The following is a 27,748-nucleotide window of genomic DNA, read 5'->3' on the forward strand; positions in this document are numbered from 1 at the left end:
CACTCTTTCTCTATTTGATAGCAAGAAGCCTTAACCTTTATCTTATGGCACCTTTTTGTACTCGAAAATCCTCTCAACTAATTGCAGTCATTCGATAAAGTCGTCTGGATCCAAACCTCCATCAAACTCTGGTAGATTCACCTTGATTTCGTAGTATCTGTCGTCCAAATAATGTATTTTCTCTAGGCTTCCTCTGATACTGGATTCAGAGTAGTGGCATTTTATCTTTCACCTTCCATCTCCCTATAGAAGGGGTTGAAATTCTCGTCTCTTCGACTTTCTCTGTCACCATCAAGGGTATGTCCCCTTGGGTTTCATCCTCAATGTCCGCAAGCATCTAATAAAGTTGATGAATCTCTTGTTGTAGCTCTTTCTGGGTAGGCTCAGGCTGGGTGACATGGCTAGGGTTTAGAGATAAGAGGAAAAGGGTATAAAAATTGATACAGGCACTATAGAAGAAGCACAATTAGCATCTGATATTTTCAATGCAAATATTAGCATCGGATTAGAGGCTGATAAACAACAAAAAATTAATTATGACATTTGCGTCGGATTTTGCGTCTTGTGTCGGCTTATTTATCAAAATAATAAAACTCCTTTTAGAGTTGTAACGGATTATGCATCGAATTTGCGTCGAAAAACTCGACGCAAGTACTTTACTTGTTAGTGTCGAAATAATCTGACGGAACTTCAATGCAAATCCTGTGCAAATGACATAATTTACACATCCTGCACGCCTAAATTTCATTCTGCGCTCGATCTCTCCCTCTGCCTGAATAACTCACCTTCCCCTCTTCCCTTTCCCTCTATTTCATTGCTTCGCTCAAATCCATCGCCTTTCCGAACGAACCTTCACAATACAGTCGCCATTAGAGCTAGTTTAGAAGGTAACGAAGTTCGTGTGCAGAGACCACCGAAACTTCCGCAATTCTCATCCTTCCGCTCCGCTCCAATCAGAAAATAGTGAAGAAGGTAATTTCATTTGCGCCAGTCTTTAAATTTAAATTTTGTTTAGTGAAATGGATCTTTCATAGGTAATGTTTAGGTGTTCTGTATGTATGAAAATATTTGTGTGATGTATGTCTTATCCACATGCATAGTTAATGTGTATGGTCATGAGAGGTGAGGGAGTAGTGAGCAGAAAAGGGCGAGTATTGCAGATGAACTACAGTGAGCAAGAAGGGGGTGTAGGGCGACAGCAAGGAGGTTGTGGGAGGGTAGAGCGGAGGATAATCACTGCCTCGAAGCGAGATACAGTAGGAGCATCAATCGTCCTCGAATACAACCCTAAGAGAGAAAACGGAGGAAGCTTGCGGGTATCTTGGTAGAAAACACACAAACACTAACCCTAAACAGAGAATATCACATAAAAATAATAGATAGGTAGGAGGGAGGGGAAAGAAGCAGCAGCACTCCAACCTTAATTAGGGTCAGACGATTCAGCCTCCACGCTGAACCAGCAATCCTCTTGTTGAACCATAGACCGATTCAGCCTTAGCGCCCCACTTCAGCTGTGGCTCCCTAACTAGCCACTCGACCTGCCTTGCTCCAATAACGAAACACACAAATGAGCGAAATCGAAAGATGGAGGAAGAAATGAAAAAAATGCGACAATTAACGTGATCCGATGAAAATCCTAGCCGTTCAATTACATCCAACCGATGAATGCGTGACATGAGGTAAATTTACATCATTTTCCAACCTAAAAACTATGTTCTCTGATTCAAATACAAGATTTATGCATATGAAAATTTTTGTGGTGACATTTTGGAGGTTATAGATGTTGAGTGTGAATCACGAAGACAAAAATCATAGTCGCCAAATTTAGGGCACCGGCTTAATTACTTCAAAGTTTGGCATAGTTATGTCGAGTTCACAGTTGATCTGACATAACTACGTCGGTTGCGACATAACTATGCCGACCACGGGCGTGATTACGCCGCCGCCCTGGGCGTAATTACGCCGCCACCAGGTTAGGATCAAAGTGACAAGATTTTTCAAGTTTTGGCAAGATCTATATAAGAAAAGCTTGGGTACGACCTAAGGGAAGTTGGGTAGGCTTTGCGAGCTCTCTTCGGTAAGACTAAGGTTCTACTTCAAACCCTAGGAGTTCTCTTTTTCTTCCTTTGAGGAGGGAACTTTCAGGGTGATTTTTTCTTAGTATTGAGAGTGTTTGTATGAGCAACAGATTGATTGTTGTGTGTGAGAGAGATTGTGGAGAGGGTATCACTATAAGGTGAGGATTTGGTGTATTGTTGAAGGAACTTGGATTGGTTGTAACTTTGTACTGTCTTGAACTTGTATCTTAAAATGTTTTAATGAAATTTTTCATGTTTTCCCTCATCTCATAGCTAAATCAGCATTCATGCTCTTATGATGTAAGGATAAATTTATTGATGTTTTGCCATAAGTTTTTCCACAAACAGTTTTTGTGTTTTAGAACAATACATGTTGATGTGTTAACATTTTGATCATCATTCACTTCTAATCCGATCAATTAGGTAGTTAAAATTTCTTGTAATCTAAGATTTTTTACTATCTCCTTAAATAATAATTTAACACATGATAGCCCAGTGTCACCTCTGAGAGACTCAAAGTTGTTAGAACTAACTGTTCAAAAAGCTGCGGTGGCTGTTAGAAAAAAATATCTTCTTGAAGAAATCAGCCCGTTGTTTTCTAACAGTCACCACAGGTAGTCATGTGTGGTGAAATAATGCAACTTTCAGCTGCTGCTTTTCAAGAACGCATGCAAAACAATTATTCCAAACAGGAGAAATTGCGGTGCAAGATTGCACCGCCGCTGCACCACCATCCCAAACGCACCCTCTATTTATTATTATTTTCATTTACTGCTCTTATAGGATTGTTAGGATTTTCATTCATGTACTTTGATCACCTCGAACTAAATTCAGTGGTTTATTAAACTAGAACTTTTCCCATTAAAAATATTGATATTAACCTCGTGGGATCGATACACAAACTCAGAATTTGTATATTACTTGATTGCAATGTATACTTACGTCATTAACCAACATGAATCATAACAAAGTTTGGGTATTGATGTGCACATAACTACGAAGGAGGTCGGCTGGCTACAACAATTTGAAATTAAGTATTTAATTACATACCAATATCTTATTAATTTTATCTCTCACTTTATTCATAATTTATATACAATGTTACACATCAAATTGCTCGATTCAACATGTAGAATTTTATAAAACTGGTTTGGTCAAATTTTGAGAGATGCAAAATTTGGTAAGTGTTTCATAATTCCCAAAATTTACTTGATTTTGCCAGAATGGAGTGTTGCATATAGTTATAGTTTCCTTTGACGTAGCAAATAAAGAAGCTTCAATAGCACCTACTCATTTTGATTTGATGTAGCAATTCTTGTCGACAAGTAATCAAGCACAGATAGTTTGAAATGCCTTACATGTAACTGTCAGACACAAACAAGACTTCGACACACTATGACAATTGTTTGTTAGTTTAAAAACCATCTCAAGGTCATTTAAAAGTAAAATTTCATTCTGACACAATCGAGACACAAGTTGGGCATGCCTCGACGCACCTGACACACCTAAGGTAAAAGCTCATGGTCGACTATAAAATTTAAGGCTTTTGTGCCAATGTCTACTCATCAGCCTTTTCTTGTATTCCATTAAAAGCGATAAATGAGATGATCATTGACTAAATTTCTTTTGAGTTTTGAGTTTGACTAAGCCTTCGACGTGGGAGTTTTGAAGTTTTGAGGAAAGTATGAAAGAATTCAAAGGGTAATTGCTTCGACTTTGGCACATGAGACAAACAATGTAATGCCTAGAAATTAAAAGAAGAAAAAAAATCAGCTAAGGAGACGAGGATGAAGGATGGGAGGTTAACAAAACAAAGTAGAAGATGAAAAGAAAGGAAATCGCAAAAAGATGAAAAGAACACAGGGAAGTTTGGTTCCCTTCTAGAGGGACAAAACCCCTAGTGCTAGCCGAGCAACTTCATCTTCCAAGAATAGGAGACGAGTGATTGAAAACAAGGGCTTCTTCGTGTGTGTGATACCGAGAAAGAGAGCGAAGGTCAAACCGACCTCTGCTGGTCAAGGCAACTTATGTGCAGCCATCAAAACATTAAAAGTAGCAAGGGAACAACACCTGTGCAAGGGTATAGTGAATGTTGGGCAACTTTGTGAGGAAGCAAGCTAATCTGAGTGACGAGTGAGAGATTCTCACAAACAATTGGGGACAATCATCGAGTGAGGTAAGTTCCTTTCCTTTAAATATTTCTTTATTTTAGTTTATACCAAGGTTGCATCAAATTCAAAATCTAAAAATTTAGTAATAAAAATTTAGTATTAATAAAAAAAAGAGGAATAGAAAGAAATTGATATTCAGTAAATAAAATAGTCAATATAAGAAATTTAAATTTTTGAAAATAAATTCTAAAATTAATGGAGTTAAGATAATTTAGTGACCCAAAAAAGAGTTGAGGAAATAAAATGACTAGTTTACTAGAATTAAGATAATTTAATGAAATGCTAATTTTAGAAATTAATACTTACATATTTATTTATATTTACTTTAAATGAAAATTAATAAGATGGTACAAAAAAATATTTTTATTTAAGAAAATGGTGAAAGATTTATTATTTAGTTTCAATTATAAAAATTTAATAAGATTTATTTACATAGTTAAAGGCTATGTTAAATATATAAAATACATAGTAAATTGAAAATTTTAAAGAATAATGATAACTTATTTATCTAAACAAAAAAGTACTCTAGGTTAAATTATTGAAGTTAAAATGAAATTTTATAAAACCAAAATATTATAATATGACAAATTTAAATAAAAATCAATAAAATTATATATTGATAAATTTGCTAAATATTAAATTAATATAGTTCATGTGCTAAGCTAAAGGTTAGTTAATTTAACATAATTACATATAATATATACTTCAAATAATTATAGATATCTTATACATTGATTGGGTTACCTATAGAAATTTACATTTAGAAGAGTCGTTTATGACATCAAAAACGAAAAATGTTATTTACATATTAAGTAGTAAGATGAGTAGTCTTACTTTTAAATCATGATAATAACATTTTCTTTATTCAAAACCACTGTCATTGGAATAAAATTTGTTTAGAAATTTTGATAGTCTAAGTATGCTATGATGATTCTATTCTACTACTCAAATTGGTTAGATAAAAAATTAATGTCGTAAATTTACATATTTATATTGATTATGAATAAATGACATGGAATGATAAGAATGAAATGAATGTGATAATCAATATAGTTCTTGCATGTGCATGTTAAATATGATAAGAGTTCAACCCTAATAGTACTAATTGGGGATGATAAATTACTCGTGCACATGTAATAGAAAAGGTTATTCATATTAATGTGACTTACCTGGTACAATTTAGAATATATTCCTATGATATCATGAGGAAGTCCTTGTACTCAAAAATTTAGTTTAATGTTTAGAGTCGCTCAATTAATTTGTTCAGGTCTAGATTTTAGTCAAATTTCGGCCATTTATCTCCACCCTAAAATTATTATCCGTTCTATGATACTCAGTATTAAATCGTAGGGGCATTAGTTCTTCATCACTAAAACTTTATTAGTTGAAGAGATTAACTTCCTCGGTGAATCATCATTATGACTATGGGTAACCTCTTAAATTTATTTACATTCAAAAGTGACAATTTTTTATTATAGTAGAAGGGTGTCCCTAAACATATCTTACATTGTAAGTTCCTAGACATCCATTCGCATATCCTACAATATAAGCTCCTAGACATCCATTCGTATGCTTCTCCTAGGCTTTCCCTAATTAGGATTTCAGCCAAGATAGAAATGGTGGTTTAGGGTTAAGGTTAGGATATTTGATTGGATAGATGATCTAGGTTATGTGAATTATATGTTTAGAAATGGGGATGAAAAATTATGACAAATTTAGGATTTCACATGCTCTGATACCAAATAAAACCAATCTAAGATTACCGGATAATAAGGGAATGTCAAGAGATGAGTTATGAGGTTTGTAGGATAAGAAACAGAGGGGGCCACATCCTGAGTTATGCCTTAACTTTTGCTTGTGTCGCATTAACGTCTGCACCATAAACTTTTTGACATAGATGTCTTGCATTCTGCCTCCCAAGTGGACCGAGACCAGATCGATGCAAAAAAGGACCAATTTGGTTGGTTCTTTTAGGAGCCTAATTTACCTATGTAGGCTTTTAATTAGAATTATTTACTTTTGGATATTTGAATATGTTTTGAACTTCTATATAGGACACTTTTGATTTTGGTCAAGCTCTAGAGACTGATTTTCTCTAGGTTTCTCTTGTTGAATGTTGTATCCTTCGATCACTTCAGGTAGTGTGTCTATAACCTGATTGGATCTTGGTGAGAATCTCCCTAGCCGCCTTATTTGTTGTTAACTTGTTGCTTAAGCTTCCAACTTGTCGTCTAGAAGTAACTTTTGTCGATCCTCAATCATCTCCATCATGTTCCCCTCCAATAATGCGACACAGGTAGAAGTTAAGGCATAGCTCAAGACGTGGCAACAGATGTGGAAAAATGAAAATTGTATAGGTTTTAATGAGGCAACAACTATGATATTAGTGAAAATTACAGAAGAAGTTTTGTGGAGATAGTTGCAACACAAGTCTTGGTGCAATAATAATTATAATGAAAACAAGTGACTTTTGTCAAGCAAGTATTCATACATCAACAACTTGTAGGAATATTTGAAGGACTTTAGACACATTAGAAATTTCAAAAATATCCCAAAATGAACTAAATAATGTTATTGATATGTTTTGTAAAGGTGAAAGCTCGTTTGGATCACTCAAATTCACTCTAGCAGCTCATCTTATTTTGGTCGCGCTCCTCTAGCCTGTGCGTTCTTTCATTAACTCATGCAAGCTCGACATTGGCTAACACACCTCACTGATTGCTCTGCCTAGAAAAGCTTCTATGTCATCGCACTCACATTCCTCACATTGGTGCTGCACTCCAACTATACAACTACACTCAAGACACTATCACGTGATCACTCTTGCACACTTGGAAACATCTACACACGCTCACAACACTTGCTAGCTTCTAGTGGGCCACCTAAGGTTGCATCCATGTGCCCCTACCTCATTGATAGTTGCTCTCCCATCAAGTAAATTTCATCCATTATTCAAGATCCTTACCATTCATCATTTTGATAGCACTTTGTGGCTTTACTTCTCATCGACCCCGATTCCTTCTCCTTCCTTGAAAGTATAGAGTCATGTTGGTTCCTCCAAATCGACCATCATCTCATGTCAATAGCTCCTACTATCTCAAAGGCTCCTCCAACCACTTTCAATCTTGTAATAATACACCTCATGTTGTTCAAAATTGCACTCCTTTGTACAAATTGTGGGGGGGAAATCACACTTAGAATTGTGCCCGTGATTCCATTTTTTTATCATGTCAAGCCAAACTAGCACTTATTTTCTCCAAGGAAGATTTCTCTAAGCTGCCTAGGCAGCTCTCTGTCTATTGTTAAGAAAAAAATTCATTGGAGCATTCCAACATAGATGTCATCCGCAAATTCTTGTTAAGACAGATACTTGGTTAGTGACTATTTAGTGAGGTTAATTGATCCTCTCCGCATCATTATAAGATTATCCTCATATGTAGACTACACAAGGCTCTTTCTGGGCACACCATGTCAGCGGCTCTCCAATGCATATGCTAAAGTGGACTTCCCATTTTCATGCATTGATGGAACCTCCATTCACCCATATTTAAGTAGATTTTCCCCGCCCAGTAAAGGCCAACACCAACAATGTCTCTGATCAATAATCTATATATGCCATATCATAGATATTAATTAAAAGCAAATTGATGGTGAAAGATCCAAATTTTGATGACCCAAGAGCTATAATTGATGACCTTCATATCAAGAACACACTCCTTCCCTTCTCGCAATCTCCATCATCCCCTCTCTAGCCAAACTAATCACCACCTAAATTCTCAATAACTATACTACCAAGCTATTCCTCCTTTCAAAGTCCATGAAATATATTAATGAGCCTACACCCTTTATGCTTTTATATTAGATATATCAAATTATCTGATGAACCTCCAACTCTACGCATATTCTCGAAATGCACAACCAGTATACTAAGAGAAAATATGTGCATCAAATTAATTCATTATCCTATTATTCTTAATGTAATTCAAACAAAAGAGCTATATTACGTAACAGACAGTTGCAATTGATTTCATAATGTCACAACAGCTGCATATATAAGATTCATTTCAACTGGAAAGGACAGCATAAACAAGCTCTTAAGAGCACAATAAGAATAAATCAAAAACCCTAAACATACCTTGTAACAGCGCCCATCGAGCGCCCCCATAAACCAATGCAAGAGACATTTGCATCTGTTCTTAAGTGATTCACCACTGCCCTCAGATCATCTTTCTGAGATAGCAAAAACATGACTGAAATATGAGGAAAAAAAAAGATAAATAAAAAATAAAAAATAAAAAATATTCATCAAAACTATCAAAGTGACTTGCAAATAAATATTCAAAAGCAAAGTTACAATCAAATACAAAATCATGTTGTAATGTGTTTTAAAGATGGTACTCCTGCCCCAAAATGTTAGATTTACTGTTTGCAATTTCAAAATGCAAATTGCAGTCCAATAGTGCTTAATACCTAATATATTCATTAACGGAGGTTGTCAATAAGGTGCAAAATACATTAATACAAAATGGTTATTGAAGACAATAGCAAGCGTAGCAAGAGCAAAAAGAAAAAAAATAACTTGCTAAATTTAATATCATATTCATTATGCTTAGCTTTATCCTAGCATTCGCCATTCACCGCTCATGTTTAATAAATGTTTTTGAGGTTTTAAATCAAGGAAAGAATAAATCTTTTGGCACTTCATCAATGTTGCATTTAGTTTACCGAAATTATGCATTTGTTTTCCCCTACATTATCTTTAATAGATGCTACCCGCATGACCCCTCTTAAATAATCATTTCTCAACCAAACAATTCTGCTTCTTACAAACATTCATCTTAACATTCTCATTTTTATCACAGAAAACTCAAATATCAATGATTTCATTATTGCCCTCAATACATCATATACAATAGGATATATAATCGCAGTTTTATAAAATTTTCCTACAAACAATTAATAATACAATACTCCAAAAGCAATTCTCCGTTCTCCCAACCCAACTTGTGTAACTTTATTATTGCATATAATACAACTTCAAATCTAGAAATTATATTCCACTTTATGTCCTCATCACTGCATATAACATGCCCAAGATGCCTAAAATGATCACGCCGAAGTGTTAAATGATATTCTAGAAATATTGACTCATAACTATTATTTTGCACCAACAAAAAATGTACATTTATTTATTCCACCAGTCCTAGACCCTTTATCTTCCAACTGCTTTCCCAGTTATTATAAATTTCCACTCATCTCAAAAAATTGCCTCACAATTTAAAACTTTGTAAACAATAGTATATATAATGCCATCTCGCTTGGAATATCCTTTGCAGGATTTCTATAATCAATATGAAAGAGAGGGACTTCAGAATAAATGTTCATCTACTTCAATTGTTATTAGAAAATATTGAGTTATTTCGTTATAACTTCTAATGCAAATCACTGCTCAATCATAGGTTTCTTCAATAACTTCCACATAACTATGATGCTTTTTTCTTGATGTATATCAAACCAATTATCATGATATTTAAATATCTTCTTCGAGACAATTAAATTCATCTAAATAACTTATTTACACTTCAAATTTTTTAATTACTGCCATAGTACAAACATGGCACAAGAATGGATCTTCTTCCTATCATAAATCAATTTTTTTCTCCTAATCAATATGTTCTTTTTCTAAGCTTATGTTCTATTACCTTATCACAAGACTTTATTATACTACTCAAAAATTAGATTCCTATATAATATTCAAAAGCATTTACACTAAAACACTTCACCCATAACTTTATGCTTGAATATTGGTGTCAAAATACACATTATTTAATCTTTAGGCATCCACTTTGATATCCAAGTTAACCAAACAACAGGGAAAATACAACTTTTATCACAGAAAACAAATAGAAGTTCCAAAAAACGCACTGAAATAGAAATAACATGACACACAACACAAACACCAACTAGGGCTGGAGTCGAAAGTGGTGGGAAGATTGCAGCAAGGTGGCTAAGGTTGAGGGGATATGAGGATGAGATGGGGGAATTGACAGTCGGGCAACAGCTAGTGAGAATGGGTGAGGTTGGTGGCAAAGTAGCGGCAGTGAAGGATGGAGTTGGTGGCAAGGCAACAACAGGTGGGGGACTGGTGGAGTTGGCAATAGGGGGAAAAGCAGCAAGGAGGATGGAGTTGGCGGCAGGAAAGCAGTAAGCAACGACAGATAAACACCACCTCAGAACGAGTTACAACTAGAGAGCCTTCTCGCCTTCGGATATAGCCTTAGGAGGGGAAACCTAGACGCTGGCAGCTGACCTGACAGAAAGCTCAATCTATACTGAACTAAAACATAAAAAAAAATATAAATACTACTAGGATAGCTAAGGGTGGGCCCTCTCAATTAGGAGGCAATTCTTCATCAAGGAAGGATCATGCAGCCCCTCTACTCCCTTAAGCATGAATCGGTACATGCAACCAGTTTGGCAACTTGCGACTGTCACGTCCTGCATTTCATGCGGGAAACGCACCCGTGTTAGTCTCCCGAGATTAGGGTAGCTTCGACCTCGTTGTTGAAGCTTTTGTTTCCTGGTAGTATGGAGTCAAGTTTGTCGCGTTAAAGGTAACAACAAAGTTGTAATTCCCCAATAAGTCAATCTTAAAGACATTTTCATTTAGCCTTTTGAGAATAAAAAAAAGCCCATCTGCTTTGGGTCTGAGTTTTCCAAACAATCTCATGAAAAATCTCTCTTTCTTCAACCTGATCCATAATAGATCTCACTATAAAAATTTTATCCTATTTTTGACAATCATATGTTGTCGGTAAGTATTAAAGAACTGTCGGATAATTAATTTTCGCCACCTTTTTGAGGATTTCAGGGGCATAGCTAATATGTGTTTCTGACAGGTTTACATCATCGACGGATTACCGACGGGTCTGACTCGTCAATATATACTAGATTAAAAATCATGGTTAAGACATTAGTTTCTGTCGGTAAGATAAACGATAGGCGTAGACCATCAGATTGCATAATAAAAACATCTGTTTATGCAATAGAGCAAGTAAGCGACGAAGAGGAAGCTGAAGAAATAAGATGAAGAGTACCAGTTCCATCGAATGAGAGCAAGATCCTGGTGTTTCAACGAGTCCTACGGACTGAGGCCAAGAGGGATCGGCAGTAACTTTGCCACAACATATTCTATACATGTTGTATTGAGAAAGATATGCATTCTCGTCATCGATGGAATAGCAAGAAATTGTCGTCGACAAAGATGATGGACAAGTTGAGCCTCAAAACTCAGAGGCACTCATTGGCGTGGTTGAGGAAAAATAGAGTCGACATTGACAGGAGATGTCTCAAAAAAATTTTTATTGGGAATCAACTGCAAGATTAGATTTGGTGTGATGTGAAGCCCATGAATGCATGACACCTTTGTTTGGGAGAACATGACAGTTCGATCGTCAAACTCAGCATGACGGATTCAGGAACACCTACTCCACGAAAGATGGAAAGCGCATAGTCCTTCTACCTTTTGTAGAGGTGCCCCTTGCCAACGGAAAAGCGCTAGTAGAATCCATTTTGGAGGTGACAAAGAATGCAAGATAGAAAAGCAAGTTTCAGACAAAGGGCAGCCATTACAGAGAGAGTTTCAAAGCATCATATTTGATAGCTTACAGCAATGGCCGCCATCATTTGGGGAGGTATAGACTGCCCTTACTTCAGATCAGATTGAGCTAACTTTGGGTTATTTAGGAGGATTCTACAAAATATACATGACATGAAGTCTCAATTCAGTTCAATGATGTACCCCTAGAAGGTTAGACCGATATAAATGTATGCTCGCAAGTGGAGGAAGATCCTCAGGTATTTTGGGGGACACTGCAACTATCGATGGGATCCAGGTGCTTCTTGGGCCACAGTTGAAGATTCCTTAACCTCGAAAGGTAACAACAGCTCTGTCAATTTCAATGTGTAGATAAAATCTTTGAAGAATGAGACTGAAACTCTCCTAATCCCGGGAGTGACGTAGTGCATCCACGCCCCAGGCGCGGCAAATAACGTGATCTTTTCCACGCTCCAATTTTATCCAAGGGAAGTAGAGGTTGGCTGGTCCTTCCAGGCATGAGCTTCCCTCTTATTTGGAGCAGGGTCCACTCCTCTTTACCCTAAGCCTTTAAGTATGTTTTTTTGTGTTTTCGTGTAATTTTTTTATTACGTTTCTGTCAAGATAGCTGTCAGTGTCACATGTTTTCCCTTCTATGGTTGTATCCGATGATGAGTGGTGTTCTAGCTGTATCTCGCTCCAAAGTGGTGACTTATCTCCAACTCCCCTTGCCCCCACATCCATCCTTCACTGTCACAACTCCATCCCATTCCAACCGCCCAAGAAAGCCTCTCATGACATGCCAACAACCATCCACCTACCAGTCGTCTCCCTTTACGCCTTCTGGTCTTGTTGTCGTTCCAACCTTCCCCTTTTCGGTCATGTTCCACCTCTCCATCCTTTCCAACCTGTTGTCCCTAGCCGCCAACCCTTCTCCTCACTATCGTCATCCCAATTATAGCCCGCTTATTGCCTTTCTGCGGTCCAACCCTTCTATACTAGTTTCCTTCCCCTAAACCGCAACCCAACACCCTCTTCATAGTGTTAATGCCTCACAACAGAACCCCATATCATCATTCAAGCACTCTCCATCCCTTCCCACCTCCATAGCCAATCATCACCAGCTCGAACCTAACCTTACTTTCAGTTTATGCATCGTGACAGTTATTTTTTCCTTTCAAGTGTGTTGATTGTAACCATTTTTTTTGGATTTTGCACTAAAAGTATTTCTTTACTCGTTGTTTGATGCAGGAGCTAGTAGGGAAAATAATGGAAAACACAAAAACAAACTTTCATTAATATTAAAATACGATTGCAACATGACTCGAATGGAAATAAGGACAGAAACACACAAACAACACAAACAAACACTTCTAATTGGATTCCAATAGGTGGTGGAGATCGGCGAGGTGGGATAAGATGGCTAGTAGGGGTGGTAATGGCCCAGGTGTTGATTGCAGCGAGGGGGGAAGGCGTGAAACGGTAAGGACAACAAGTGGGAAGAGTTGTTGGTGGTCAACAATGATAATGGGATGGTTGGGAGGAGCTTGAATGGAGTTAAGAGGGAGGGATAGCAATAGTAATATGTAGAGAGGGGAATGGTTTGGTGTCGGGGTGTCGGGGTGTCGGGGTGTCGGGGTGTCGGATGGAGAGTTTGGTGGTTGAGGAGCGAAGAGTAAAATGTTTGGAAAAGGTAGAAGAGAAGGATACAATAACCTCCTAGAAGAAGGATATAGCCAGAGCACCATCATCTCCTCGGATACAGCCCAAAAAGGGGAAATAGACTTCACACAATCTGAACTCAAACACAACTCAAATCTGACTCCCACATACACAAAGACAATAATTTATAGGCTCAGGAGAAACTTCTACACAAAAGTGATAGGTGGGAAAGCCGAGAGGAATCCAGAAATTACTTCCTAGAAAAGATCTGGTGTGAATAGCCTGGATGGATTGCGAGAATTCGCGATTTCTCCCGCATCCGCGAGTTCGCGGGTTTCCCGCGTCGCACGAGGCTTCACGTGATTTTGCGCAGTTTTGTGAGATTTGGCGTGAGGCTTCGGCCGCATTAGAACGCCCCGCGCCAAGCGCTATTCGGCGCACAATTTCGGGTGTTGTTCTACGCCCGCGTCATTGTTGTTTGGGTCGACTCCAATATCAACTATGCAATAAGTACATGGTAGTTAAATAAAGCAGCCGCCAACAAAAAGATCAAGAAGTTGCATTCATTTAGAAGGAACTGAATATCTGCAAGTTAAAGTTTAACATCATCATTCATGCACTGTTAAACACCATGTGCCAAGCTAAAAAACGTTATTCAAAATTAGAAGCTATGCAAAGACAACGTGTGATCAATAGAGGCACTGCCTCAACTCATCAAACATATTACACCATAAAGCGAACCCTTACTTCATTCCATCCCAAAGAAACATGCTCGCCTTCGGAGAGTCCAGATCCTGAAAAATCAAGGGCAAAAACCGAAATGTTTGATGGAAGTAATATAATAGCAGCCTCACTGGCATCGGCCCTGCACCCACTGAAATAAATTTAAACTATGTTACCAATCAAAAAGAATCACCAATACCAGCATAAAAATTTAAATATAAACTAAAAAAATAATAATTAAGGAAACATCACTGTTTCTGAGTTTGAAGCTCTATTTCTTGCAATACATTTAGTGAAACCAAGCATAATGTTATCCAATTCTCTTTAAAATGAACCAAAAAAAATTGAACTTATAAAGAATTGGGAGATAGAATGAACAGAGTCGAATTTCAATACTAAAGAAGTCAAATGCAAGGAAAAAAGAAAAAGAGTTTGAAAATTAATAAGAACATAACATCAAACCAGAAGCATTATGTGAAATGAATTCAGATAATCTTAGAAGTCTGCCTGAAAGTGTTTTATGTTTGACAAGAAGGAATCCTTAAGAATCAGGTTCAACTAAAGGGTGAAGTGCAATTTATTACAATAATATGTGGTGGGCATAAGAAAATAATTTCCTGTCAAATTGGAGTTACACCCCTAAATTTCTTAAGCTAAAGAGCAAGTTTTCAACAACCAGGTACTTTAGGTCAGCAAATTAGACGCTTGAATCAAGTTGATGAAGGCTCTCGGTCAGATGCGTTTGGTTACCCATCTGGAAAGGCATATCAAGATGGTACTGAAACAGACATGAAAGCCAAGATGAGCAACAATACACCAGTATGCAAACATATATTTAACATGATTAGCTACTTTCATAAGGCCGACATAAATGGGACTATAATAGACTCTATCATCTTCCTTTACCAAAAGCAAGTCAATTTACATCACTAAAAAGATGAATCAATTAACTCTTGAATGAACTTTGAATTTTTTTGAGTTTATCTAGAGGACAAAGGGTGTTGAAGCATGTTGTTGAGGATCTCCTAAGTCTAAAAATGTAAGTAGAACAAACCGTTGGGAATGCCAAGACATAAGGCAAGAAGGAAAACGTTAAGAACAAGAAAGCAACAGCAAAGCTAATGGTTAAAGGGCCAAACGAAAAATGTATTCACTGTGCTCACCTTAGCCTCCAGGAACTAAATCAAAGAATGAGGTAAATATAATTCACATGTTGTAGAAACATGTTTAATAGAGAACGATTTATCAACCTAGATAGTTTATTTGAGTTCAACTAATCATCTTTTTTATTCTTTAGCAAGCCCTATGTTCGTCAAAGGAGCATGCAGACGGTGACATAATTCACAATGAGAGTGGGCAATGGAGCTTTGTTTTCAATAACAGCTGTGGGAGTAGTTAGATTTAAATTTAGAAATAAAAATTTTTCTTATTTTGAACAATGTTTATTTTATTCCAGGCTTCAGTAGAAACTTAATTTCTGTTTGTGGGGAATATGAATGATCGTTTGGAATTTCTTTTAACGGGAACTTGATTATTATTTTAAAAGATGGTTTAAATATTTTTTCTGAAAATATAGTAGGTGATTTTAATTATTTAAGGTGCAAATATAGTATTTAAATATTTTTTATGGTGCAAATATAGTATTTAAATATAGTAGGTGATTTTAATTATTTAAATATTTTTTCTGAAAATATAGTAGGTGATTTTAATTATATAATAGAAATTAAGGTGCATCCCTAGCTCCCTATTGAACATTTAAATGTTCAAAATTGGTAAACAAATATCCAAAAGTCAAAAAGCTTAGCACAATGATGATATAAATTAATGCCATCCTAGGCTTGGTCAGTTTAGCCTAAATAAAATTTAAAGACTTGAAAAAGATGGTCTTTTAAGAGATGTTAAAATTGTCACTGTACCTATTCATAAGTCCTATTTGAAAGGTAAAATGACCAATTAACTTTGCAGAAGGTGAAAAAGCCAAACAACGTATTGAGTTGGGACATTCAAAAGCATCAAGACCTCTGAATGTTGAAAGGGTAGGTATGGATATTTATATTACATCACCTTTATTGAAAAAATTTCTAAATGTGGCTTAGTGTACCTGATTAAAAGGAAGTTAAAGAAATTCCGAGATGGGTCTGAAAAGCAATTAGATAGATCAAACAAGATTCTTGATCTGATCAAAGCAGTGAACATTTATTGTCAGAATTTACTGATTGTTTGATAGAGCATAGCACTTTATCCCATTAAATTGCACCTAGTACACCACAATAAAATAATGTTGCTAAGAGGATAAATAAAATATTGCATGCAAAATGAGATTTATGTTGAGAAACTCTTCTTTTAAGTATCCTAGAGATATGCACTATAAATAGCTATCAACATTCTAAACTTGTTCCCATCTAAATTTGTAGCTCAGACACTTTTATAGCAACAGAATGGTCACAAACCTAATTTGAGACACATTGGCATATGGTGGTGCCCAACCCACGTTGAAAGGTAAAACCAAAAAGGCAGAACCATGTTCAGAAGTGTGCATGTTTGTTGGATATCTAGGGGAGCAAGAAGAAATCTGTTTCATAGACCTCAAGATAAGAAAGTACATATATCAACATGCTAATTTTCTATAGAATGACTGTATAACGGATTACATATCTTGAGGAAAGACTGTCCTAGAGAAGTTACACTCCAATTAGATTAGATCATCACCAATAAAAATCAAAGAACAGCGAAAAAGAAGGCCTCATCTCTAGCTCAGACTTCTAAACCACCACATTACAGCAGGAGAGTGATACAAGAACCTTCTTATTACTGTACTCAGAGAGCACCACCTGTTGTTGTCTCTCTTGATGACAAGAATGACCAATTAATTCATCGATTGGCAATTGATGAAGCTGACAAAGAGAAATGGATTGCAGCGGTGGACCTTGACAAGGATTCAATATGGTCGAATTAGTCTAGGAGCATGTCTATTTACCTAAAGGGACAAAATCCAATTGGCTAAAAATGGAACTTCAAGAGAAAGAGTATAAAAAATAAAATAAAAAAAAGTTGAGCCTCTTAAAGCTAGGCTTCCGGACCGAAATACAGAAAGTCCACCATGAGAAAACTCTCTCACATCAAGCCATGCTCAAGTCCACTGTTATAATTTTATCCATAGGAGCATATTTTGAAAATGAAATTTGGCAAATAAAGAGTGAGAATAAGATATAGATAATGCGATCATAACATAAATAGTATGATAAGGTTTTAGGAATAGGCTACCATAAATGCAAGTTAGATTTTTTTTTTAAAATCAAAATATATTAACTAGATAGAGAAAAGAGTACATCAAAGGCATTTATCAAGAAATGCCAGAGCAAAAAATAAATTACAGCAAAAAAGAGCTTAATAAAAAAATTCTACTCTTATATTTTTGAAAATATTCTTATAAAGTTTAACAAGTAGCTTGCTAAGAGCATAATAAAATGTCATTTAATGATGACTTATTAAATATTATTATATTAAATTTCATAAACTCATACATGTCACAAAAATTTCTATATTATTTAATGTACAAGTACAATGAAATGAAAATATCAAACAAATGACTATAAATATAAATTAAAGCCCTACCTTATTAATAATTGAACTTCGATAAAAAAACACACTTTAAAACATCCAATGAATAAGTCAAATTTTGGTTTAAATCAATAAATCTAATTTTGTCTAGCAATGAAGCTATAGTTTTAGATAATTAGCATCAAACATACATCTAGCAGGCTCAATTAAAGCTCAATTCCAACTTAAACTCGATAAGAAAATTGATAAACAAGCTTCAGCAAAATTTTAGAGCTGGAGTCATGTTCAATTTAAAGTTTAAATTGATTAAAAAAAAAAATTTTGAATGAGCTTTCGATTCATTTACAACCCTAACGAAATATAAGTATGTTTTGCGAACAATTCAAACTACTGTGATATATGCAACACAATGACAAAATAAAATGATATGTAAATGAATTTACTCTCTTATCAAAAAAAGTGCTAGAAAACTTCAATTATGAAACCAAAACTCAATTCCTCAAGCATCACAAAAAATGCAGAAAAATTAAATTGTAATATCTAGAAAGCAGTAAGCAGCCAGTCTAACAGGTTCCTGTCTTCTAGACACACAAACACTTAATATTTGGTAGAAATCTCTTTTTTATAGGTCAAATAGTAGGTAAAGCAACAAATAAATGCTCAATCAAACTAACAAATGTTGTGCAATGATTTAATAGATTTATAAAAAAATAAAGCACATAAATCAAACTAACAATTAAGGACTTTATACCTATGAAGTGAATAACTAATTTTCATAACTTATTAAGCAATATAATAACAAAATTTTTCAATCCTTAAAAATTTACAAGAATGTCCATAGACAAATAAGAGACATCGATGGGTTATCAATTCCCCTATGGAGAACAAAAAATTGATGTCCTTTCCCTAACTTCCACCAAAAATAAGTGATGTATAAGTTATTTGGAAACAATCTGAAAAGATAGGGAATGTTTGGAGGGAAAACACTAGGAAATTCTGACCAGTTTTAAATAAATACTAATGAATTAATGAGTTGAGGGAAATGAGGATTGCAAGTTGACTAATGGAAAGTCGCGAGAGAAAGGTCACTATCGAGTTTACAAGGTCTAGAGTAGTGATTTGATAGGCAAACCAAAGGATTGTGTTATGTCAGGGGTTGTGGTGAAGACAAATGACTATTGGCAATACAAAAATATAAGAAAATGTATAGGGAAAAGAGATGGAGCAACGGCATGAGGGATCGTAAGTGCAAGGGGAGAAAGGGTGCAGTGTCTCCAACAATGGGTTGTCGCACAAAAATGAGCAGGGTGCAAAATCAAGGTAAAGAGTAAGGCAAGATAGATTAAATAGCTAACACGATGACGAGCAAGCAGGAGCAAGATTAGCAGCGCATGGAGGAATATTCAACTAAGATTTCCCATTAAACATCACATACGAGCACAAGTGAGATGCAAGATGTAACATACAAGCACAACAGCTACAGCCATAAATTGTGATAGGCTATAAGCACAAACAAGATGAATGCAATTGACCGTTGCTTGATTAGAATCAATATAATCAATTGTAGACACATGAATATGCACTAACAGAAAACCCTAATATCAATCAATATCAAGTAGGAAAAAAATAAAAAATGAAAGAGAAATAAGCATTGAAGAGGGACTGAGACGTGAAAATTTCATTCAAATATTAATATGTATTAACCTAGCATTAAGGGTCCTATTTATAATGAAAGCAACTCTGAGGCTACAAACCAAATAAAAGTAATAAGAAAGTCTCAGCAAATAAACCCTAACAAAAAAAAATGCATCATAATATTCCTTAAATATAAATATCTAAATAATGCAAGAAAATATCTAATCAATCATGCCTTAAATTCATTCATTGACATAAAACTACATCTCTTATAATGTAAGGATTTGGTATTAATAATTAGACCATGATATCATTCCTCTTTTTGTCACAACACTTGTCATTATTTGTTCTTCATTCATTTTTTATTGTAATATAAGAATCATATTCTTTGTTAAATCGAAAACTTTATAAAATTGGTTACACAGGCATACTCAAATTATTAAGTTTACAATAAGAAATGTTTAGCACATGTTAAAACACGAACTCAAAAGATGTGTTGTTAAAACTCACAAAATTTAATTTACAAGCCATATAAGGAAATGAGGCATCTTCCTTAATTGTGCATTTACTCTTCCATGTTGAGACTTGAGGAAGAAGAACCAAAAAAATCCTCCCAATTAAGTTGAAGTTGAGAATTTATGTTAATCACAATCGCAACCAATTTCATCTTATTTTTTATCACAAGAAATCAGTAAATGTATCCAATGTATTAAGGCATTACACATTCTATTGGAAAATTCATATTGTTCAAGGAAGTTCTCATTTCAACAAGAAGTGAAAAATGAAACTCGAGAATATGAAATTTAAAAAAAATTAAGATCTCAAAATGATCTAGTAAATGTTTCCACGACAAGATTTAATGCATCAGCCTCCCCTAGTGTTACCATGTCAGAACATTATTTTCCCAGGAGGTTCCAAATCACCAAGACACAAAAATTGACAGAAAAAAATAAAATTAAAAAAAAAATCAGTCAGTAAAACGATTAGTACCTATTTCCATGGCAATATATGACACAGGGAAGTGCCTTTCCTTCGGGAACCTCAAGGGGAACATAGTGGCTACATTGAAGTACATATCCTCTGCTATTTGTGATCTGCAGAATATTTATATAGAAATTAGAATTTAGCCTCTTATTGCTAGTATTTCAAATCATTGGTATAAAAAGAGTCCTTGGATGACAATAAATACTCAAAATTCATTCTATGCATATTAATACTGAATTAGATACAATCACAGTCAAACATCAAAGGTCAGAAACTTATGCATGGCATTATCACATTGCTATATATGATAAATGAGCATGTAGAAAATCTATCACCCAGTGCAACAAATATACGAAAAGATATACGCATTAATCAGACCAATGTACATGCACATAAGTACGTACATATATAAGTCTCAATGGATTTAAATTTTCTTAAAAGGAAACATTCTGCTCGTTGTCATGATTCATGAATGAAATAAGGCCATATCTACAATAACATGTGCACATGAAAGGCCCTACAGCTATAACAAAGTTGGGAAAAAAATCATTTTCCCAAATCAGGCCCCCATAGAAGTAAGGCTCTACCCAACTGAACCAATGTTTTACCCTTGGATATCACAAGTTGTTCTTTTTCTTATAATGTTTGCCACCTTTAAATTGTCAAAAAAAGGAATTAGGATTATGGTTGTAGTTGTATCCTCTCTTCTCCTCAACATCGTATTTCTAAATACAAAACCTTATGGTTTTTCCCTGTTAGGCTATCATCAGGAGCCCTCTCACTATCTTCTTCAATTGGCAGAGCCCTTTCCTCTTTGGTCAACGCCTAGCATTGTCCATCGTATGTCAATTAGAAATTAGATCTCAAAGGAACTAGCAATAGAAAAATCTCTTGCAATTTCAATCAAAATCTTGCTCCCACCATCCCAACCGAAACTCTCCTCAAGCTTCTCAAGATTCCATATATTAACCTTGATTAGAGTGACTATCACCACGAAATCAAACCATTACAAAGGAACAATGTAGCAACCTTTTAGGAATTATCGCTTCATAAATTTTATGGTCCATCGAAACAGCTTTGTCACATTCCCTACATCGCCAAGACGGACTTCATCGCACATGTCAACCCTCCACAATGCTCTTAGAGTCTATCCACTAGTCCTCCATTCAACCATCCATCAAATGTTATTTAATCAATGATCATTCTGCACTCAGCGCATGGACCATGTCCTCTATCATTATCAAGGATAGCCATGCATGTTCTACATCTTGTCCACCTCAACATTGCCTCTAATCAATAACCCTAATATAAATAACTCTTCCATAACCTCTAAGAGGAATTATGAACATTAGATTATAATTCTAACATATAGACTCTAAAGTACTCAATTCAATGTAATCAAGCAGACTGGCAATGTAAAGGCATAAGAGCTTGTAATTTTCTTTTTCTCCCAACGCAGTGGAGTCCTTTCTTCCTCTTCCTTACAATAGATGTAAACCAAGTGGCTATAACATGTGTCCTTGTCAAGGTGCTATCTCAACACATTGCAAGAGAAATTGTATAGATATGTCGAACCACAGGTACCATGGGCCACCAGCAATCGAATGATCAAGAAAGTTCATCATGAAGTTCTTCTAAATTATGATGATGATATCAAAGCAATTCCCATGGTTACTTAGGGTCCGTTTGGGGCCGCTTTTTTGCGGCTTCGCGGTCCGCAATCGCAAAAAAAAATTGTTTGGCTCGCAGCGTCGCGGCAGAGCAAAGCTGAAGCCAGACAAGAGCATCGCAAAAAAAAATTGTTTGGCTCGCAGCGTCGCGACAGAGCAAAGCTGAAGCCGGACAAAAGTCAGACAAGAGCGGGAAGCTGGAATCACCCCACGGCACAGCTTTTTCATCTCCGAAGGATCTTTTTGCCCTCGGGCAAAAAACCCTCTTTCCCCCCTCGTCTCCGCGCGTTCTTCCTCCTCAACCGAGGCTGAATCCCACGCCCGTTCTTCTTCCCGCCCTCATTGCCCGTTCTTCTTCCGGCCCTCCTCGCCATCTCGCCTCGCCGACCGCCTCGCCGACCAGGACCGGGACCGATTCGCAGAGCAGCTCCCGTTCTTCTTCCCCGTTTTCTTCCCCGCTCTTCTCGCTCGGTTGTCTCCCGTTCTCGGCGTGCCCCTTATTTAAAAGATACTGCTCCATTTTCTGCTCGGTTCCGCGAAGGTCAAAGGAGAGCGCCAAGTAGGGCCATTATGCCCTATTCTCCTCGCCGCCTGCCATGGACGCTGTCGCTGCCATCACCACTGCCAATATTGTCTACCATTTGGCTGCAACTTCTGGAATTGCCCCGAGTATCCGCTTAGCCGACCAAGTAAGTAGGCGTTGCTCCTTCATTGATATGGGATAATAAAAGATTGCACGACCCTTCTCTGAATTATCTCTCCCTTTTCATACCGAGTTTATCTTTATTTTAATTCTAACATCTTCTCTTACAATAGGGTTCGAGGTGCTGCTTTGGTCGTACGCGAGGCTTAGGGTTGTCTGTGAACCAAAGAAAGGAGAGATTTGTGATGAATTGCGGTGGAGAACGCAAGAGGGACATGATCTCTTCTGCACTGGTTGAAGGAGTTGCTGATAGATTGGAAAGTTCCTCACTTGAAATGGGTAGGCCTTTTTATTGTTTTATATTTAATCTATTTTCTCGGATTTGATTATTTTTCTTTATTTGACCATCCAAAGATGATACTCTGCTGAACAGAAGATATGAACTTGGATTTATCATTTGGACGATATGCTTCCTCATGGCGACAAGGGTTCACTAGATGACTTAAATTTAGGACGTTGCATATAACATGTTTATTGATTAAAAGCTGTTTTAGCAAGTTGATTTTTTATTTATTTTTTGATCTCTAACCACCTGAAGTTCTTTCTTTTTTACTTAGTGAGAATTTATGGAATGTGCTGTTGTTTTTTTTTTTCTTATTGATGCTTGGCACTACTGTTTTTCCAAGCGTATGTAGGGTGTAACAGCATACAGGAAATTTTTTTGAGTTAGAAACAGAGTTATGTTTTAGCAAACAATCAGCGCAGGACATAAGAAGAACTTTTTTTAGCATTAGTTGTTTTATTGCTCATTCCATCCTTAGATGTGTGCTTTTTGTTGCATCACCTAATTCTACAAAAATATTTTATGTTTGAATGCTAGCCATCGGCCACGGAAAACGGGCCTTATGATTACACTAGAAGTGGAAATCCTACTAGAGATGTCTTACAAAGGTTTGTAAAAATTAGAAGTTCAGTCCGATTGTTCTAAGCTTGTGAAGCTGCAGGTACAGTAACCTTAATATTGGTATACTATTGACTTGTATGTTTGCTGACAATCAGTCTTTTAGCAAAATTGGAGAAAGCTCATCGTGCATTTTGTTTCACTAGTGGAATGGCTGCTCTTTCTACCATCATTTCTCTTATTGCCTCTGGTAATTTTCTATAGATTGTTAGATTTATTTTCTATTTAGGAAGCCAATAAATCCTGCAAGTTATATATGATTTTTTAGGTGAAGAAATTGTTGCTGGAGAGGACATTTATGGTGGCTCTGACCGATTGCTCTCTCAAGTGGTCCCAAAGAAAGGCATTGTGGTCAAGTTTCAAAAAATGATTCATACAATTGCATTTTTGTACTGCAGCTAATTACTAGAATGAAGAGATGACATATATTATGATTGTATCCAACATGACAGGCAAGTTGATACATCTAATTTGCTTGAAGTGGCTTCTGTAATTGGATCAAAGACTAAGCTGGTTTGGTTGGAGAGTCCTACCAATCCTCGCATACAAATAGCTGATAGTATGATAAAGTTGCTTTCATGCCAAATGCAAAATTTAAATATCCTAGCTAATTTCTAGTGTTGTATACATTATGAATACCCATTTCATTGATTTCCTAATTTATGAGATTTCATTTGAATAATTTATTTTAGTTCTGTTAAATGTCAATGAGTATTTCCACTTCCCTTGCATAATATTGTGCATTCACCTTACACACGTATGTACGCAAGTATAAAAGGTTAGTGAATCAAATTAAGCCGAGTGTTATTGTCTTCAAGCCTTTGCATTTTTTCTTAATCAAGTGGTGTTGAGCTTGAACATGGTAATATTTATATATTCTTATTCAAGCTTGTTTATTTTTTTTTATTGAGTTTGGGCCATGCTTAAGCTTTAATTGGACATAAAAAAATATGCTGAGAATATAAACATGTAATTTTATTCTCTTACATATGTTATTTATAACTTTCATCAAAATCTATACTAATTAACCCAATACTAGTTCCAGTACTTTTAGAAACAAAAATGTTAATGAAAAATAAAATTGAAATTTAATCGAATAATTTGGCTATTTGCTCAATATGAACTTACATCATATTTATTTTTCTAGTAATATCTTCATTTTTAAAATGCATAGGATCATAAAGTTTGTACAACATATAAAATCAGTCATTATATAACCAACAAAACCATTATAAAATAAGTATTTAATCAAGTTATTTGTTAATCAACAAATGAAAATATTAATGAATGTAAGTGGTTGAGTCAATGTTCAATCTGATCTGTATGCTAAGCTTTTAAAATTATGCTCGATTTTGTTAAAATATGGTAATAAACACACATCATTTTTTTTATTTAAATGAACATTGGATTATCATTGTGTGTGATAGTTTTTGGTGCTTGTTTCTATGCAGATTTAATGGAAGAATGCATGGTTCAGCACTGTGCATGCCGAAACTATTAAATTACTTTAGTGTACTCTTTTGGAAATGCCAGAACAATATGACTGTATTGTGGTTGTTTAACACAAACTTGAACTTGCACTGCAAAGCTGAATGGACTCGTTGAAAAGAAGAAGTATATGCAAAATTTATGTGTAGGAAGAAGAATTTATTTTTACTTCATGATATTTCAACATTAAATATCATGAACAAACTATTGTTTACTTTTGTTTCCTTGTAAATTCGTTTTTATTGTTATTGTACTGTGATTTGCTTTGTGATTGACTTTTTATGAAGAAGCTTCAGAATAGTACCAATACCAGCAATTTTCAAAGTATGGTCAAGTTTCCTAGCAAAGAAAAGTTCTTCAGCATTTTTGCATTTAAATTAATTAATGCAAAAAGTTAAATTGCCTTTGCATCATTGACTGAATAAATAAGTGATGATAAATCTAACGCTTCTTAGAGTCAATCCAATCTGGTTATATTATAATAATGCAATATTTTCCAGTCATGTATGTCTTTAATGCACATAGCATTGTTTCCCTTTTCTGCTATGCGAGTAACCTTAGTGTTGTCCATTTTTTGCTCGAGGGATGTATTCATTTTTCTATAAATATGTTTTTTTGACCTTTCTTCTCATAGGAATAATACCATAACACTTCAATGAACAAGGGTGCTTGCTTTGTAATTATCAATGTTTGTAGTGCTATATTTATAATTTGTCCGAGCTGTATTCAATTATTTTTGTTATATGCAGCTGAAACAGGATCATTTGTATACATACTACTTCATTTACATACATATCGCTGCTGATGCATGCCATTGGATCCCGGAATGAAGTTGAGGTTTTTCTATTATTATTCTGTTCTAGGAATTTTGATTCTTAACTAGCGTTGATTTTTCTTTGTGGCAGTTAGAAGTTTGGTGGGTAGGATTCTCACAAAGTTGTGATTGATTTATTAATGGTACTGACATGAAGGTTTGTCCCAAGTAGATGAGATGGATGCTTTGATATCCAAGCCTTGTTGTTCTCTACGTATATCAGTTTGCTGCATTGAATTTTCCACAACTTGGCAATCTCAATTTAATTTCATAGTTAAGCTTAATTTTTCGTTAAATTGTAATGGAATTTGTCACAGTTTTGGGCTACCAAACAATATTTTGTATTCTTCTGAATTTTGATTATTTTATTTGTGATGTTATGTAAAGAAAGTTTGTTTTGATTGTCTTTGCTACTTTTGCTATGTTTTTTTTTTTTTATGAAACATAAAAATTGTGTGGTATGTATGTAAATTTATCTAAATATATTTGAGGGAGGACCTTAGATGAGTTGAGTTAAATGACAACTTTAAACTTCTTTATACGTTCTGTTAAATATAGTTGATAGATGTGCATCATCATCATAGTTCTTGTAGAATGTTAAAATACTTGTTGTTTAAATTATTAAACTTAAAAAAAATCTTCTTTTAGAAGTGAAGGTATATGAACTTTCTGTTCTGTTTAAAAATGAATTTATGCTTCAGAAGTTTCAAAAATGTAGCTGCTACAGTCTTCTTTTAAACAGTTTTAACAAACAGAGGCAGTAAGGTCATTTCTCCAGAAATAGCCGCCCCACAGCTGTTTTCACACAGCTGCACCAAACAGACAGTCAGTTTCCCCGCAGCAGCTTCCTGGGGCAGCGCAGCTGCAGCTAAAAAGTTGGGAAGCTACAGCTGCGCCAAACAAAGCCTTAGAAAGTAAACACTTTCCAAACTTAGTGAGCTTAGAATTAACTAAGATTTTTTTGCATAAGAATCATCTGAGATGCTTCACGTCAGTATATACATCACCAGCTATCATGTCCATATTCAAACAAAAATAGGGCTAACACACTAAGAAAAGGGGAAAGATTCCATCTAATTTATTAAGGAAGCCAAGTACTCTGAGTCCCAAACCTTGTGATGGTCAAAAAGTATTCCTTAATAAATAAGCTTCTCTCCATCTAATTTATTAAGGAACCCAAGTACTCTGAGTCCCAAACCTTGTGATGGTCAAAAAAGTAAGTGAAATTTACAAGTTATGTGTAGTCTTCAAAAAATTTAAGGACAACAACAACAGCAAAGCGTTAATCCCACTACGTGGGGTCGGCTACTGAATCATTTTTCTCCATTGCGTCCTATGTAGTGTCATATTTTCATTTAGTTCTAATAAATTAGGATCATTTTTTATACAATAAGCCCAAGTCTTCTTAGGTCTTCCTCTGCCTTTCTTAACATAAGTCGAATCTAAAACATCTACTCTCCTAATCGGCTCATTAGATGGTCGATGTTAACTATGACCGAGCCATCTAAGATGACTCTCTAATTTTGTCCGTCACTGAAGCAACACCAACCCTATCACGGATATATTCATTTCGCATTTTGTCTCTAAGTGTAAAGCCACTCATCCACCTAATCATTCACATCTCGACAACACTTAACCTCGTATTATGCTTCTCTTTTAAAGGCCAATATTCAGCGTCATAGAGGATTGGTGACATCCACCATCATATATAATTTTCCTTTCAGTCTAAGCGGTATTTTTCTATCTTTTCTATCACACAAA

General features: G+C 35.5%; 1 protein-coding gene and 1 long non-coding RNA gene across 2 annotated transcripts in view; one reads left to right on the plus strand and one right to left on the minus strand.

Annotated features, from left to right (window-relative positions):
* The window catches only part of LOC110023215, a gene marked incomplete at its 3' end in the record, with an annotated part of 113,448 nt that overhangs the window by 66,930 nt on the left and 18,770 nt on the right, over positions 1 to 27,748 (minus strand). Inside the window, 3 exon segments of the mRNA XM_020722521.1 lie at positions 8,385 to 8,479; positions 14,256 to 14,382; positions 20,418 to 20,521. Of these exon segments, the coding sequence (XP_020578180.1) occupies positions 8,385 to 8,479; positions 14,256 to 14,382; positions 20,418 to 20,521 (326 nt within the window).
* LOC110023216 lies at positions 22,534 to 24,216 on the plus strand. The gene is made up of 6 exons (XR_002293873.1): positions 22,534 to 22,770; positions 22,898 to 23,063; positions 23,605 to 23,675; positions 23,784 to 23,875; positions 23,954 to 24,041; positions 24,138 to 24,216. It is a non-coding gene; the product is annotated as an uncharacterized LOC110023216 (long non-coding RNA).

This window comes from Phalaenopsis equestris, unplaced genomic scaffold, assembly GCF_001263595.1.
Source record: "Phalaenopsis equestris unplaced genomic scaffold, ASM126359v1 Scaffold000223, whole genome shotgun sequence".
NCBI classification, from domain to species: Eukaryota; Viridiplantae; Streptophyta; class Magnoliopsida; order Asparagales; family Orchidaceae; genus Phalaenopsis; species Phalaenopsis equestris.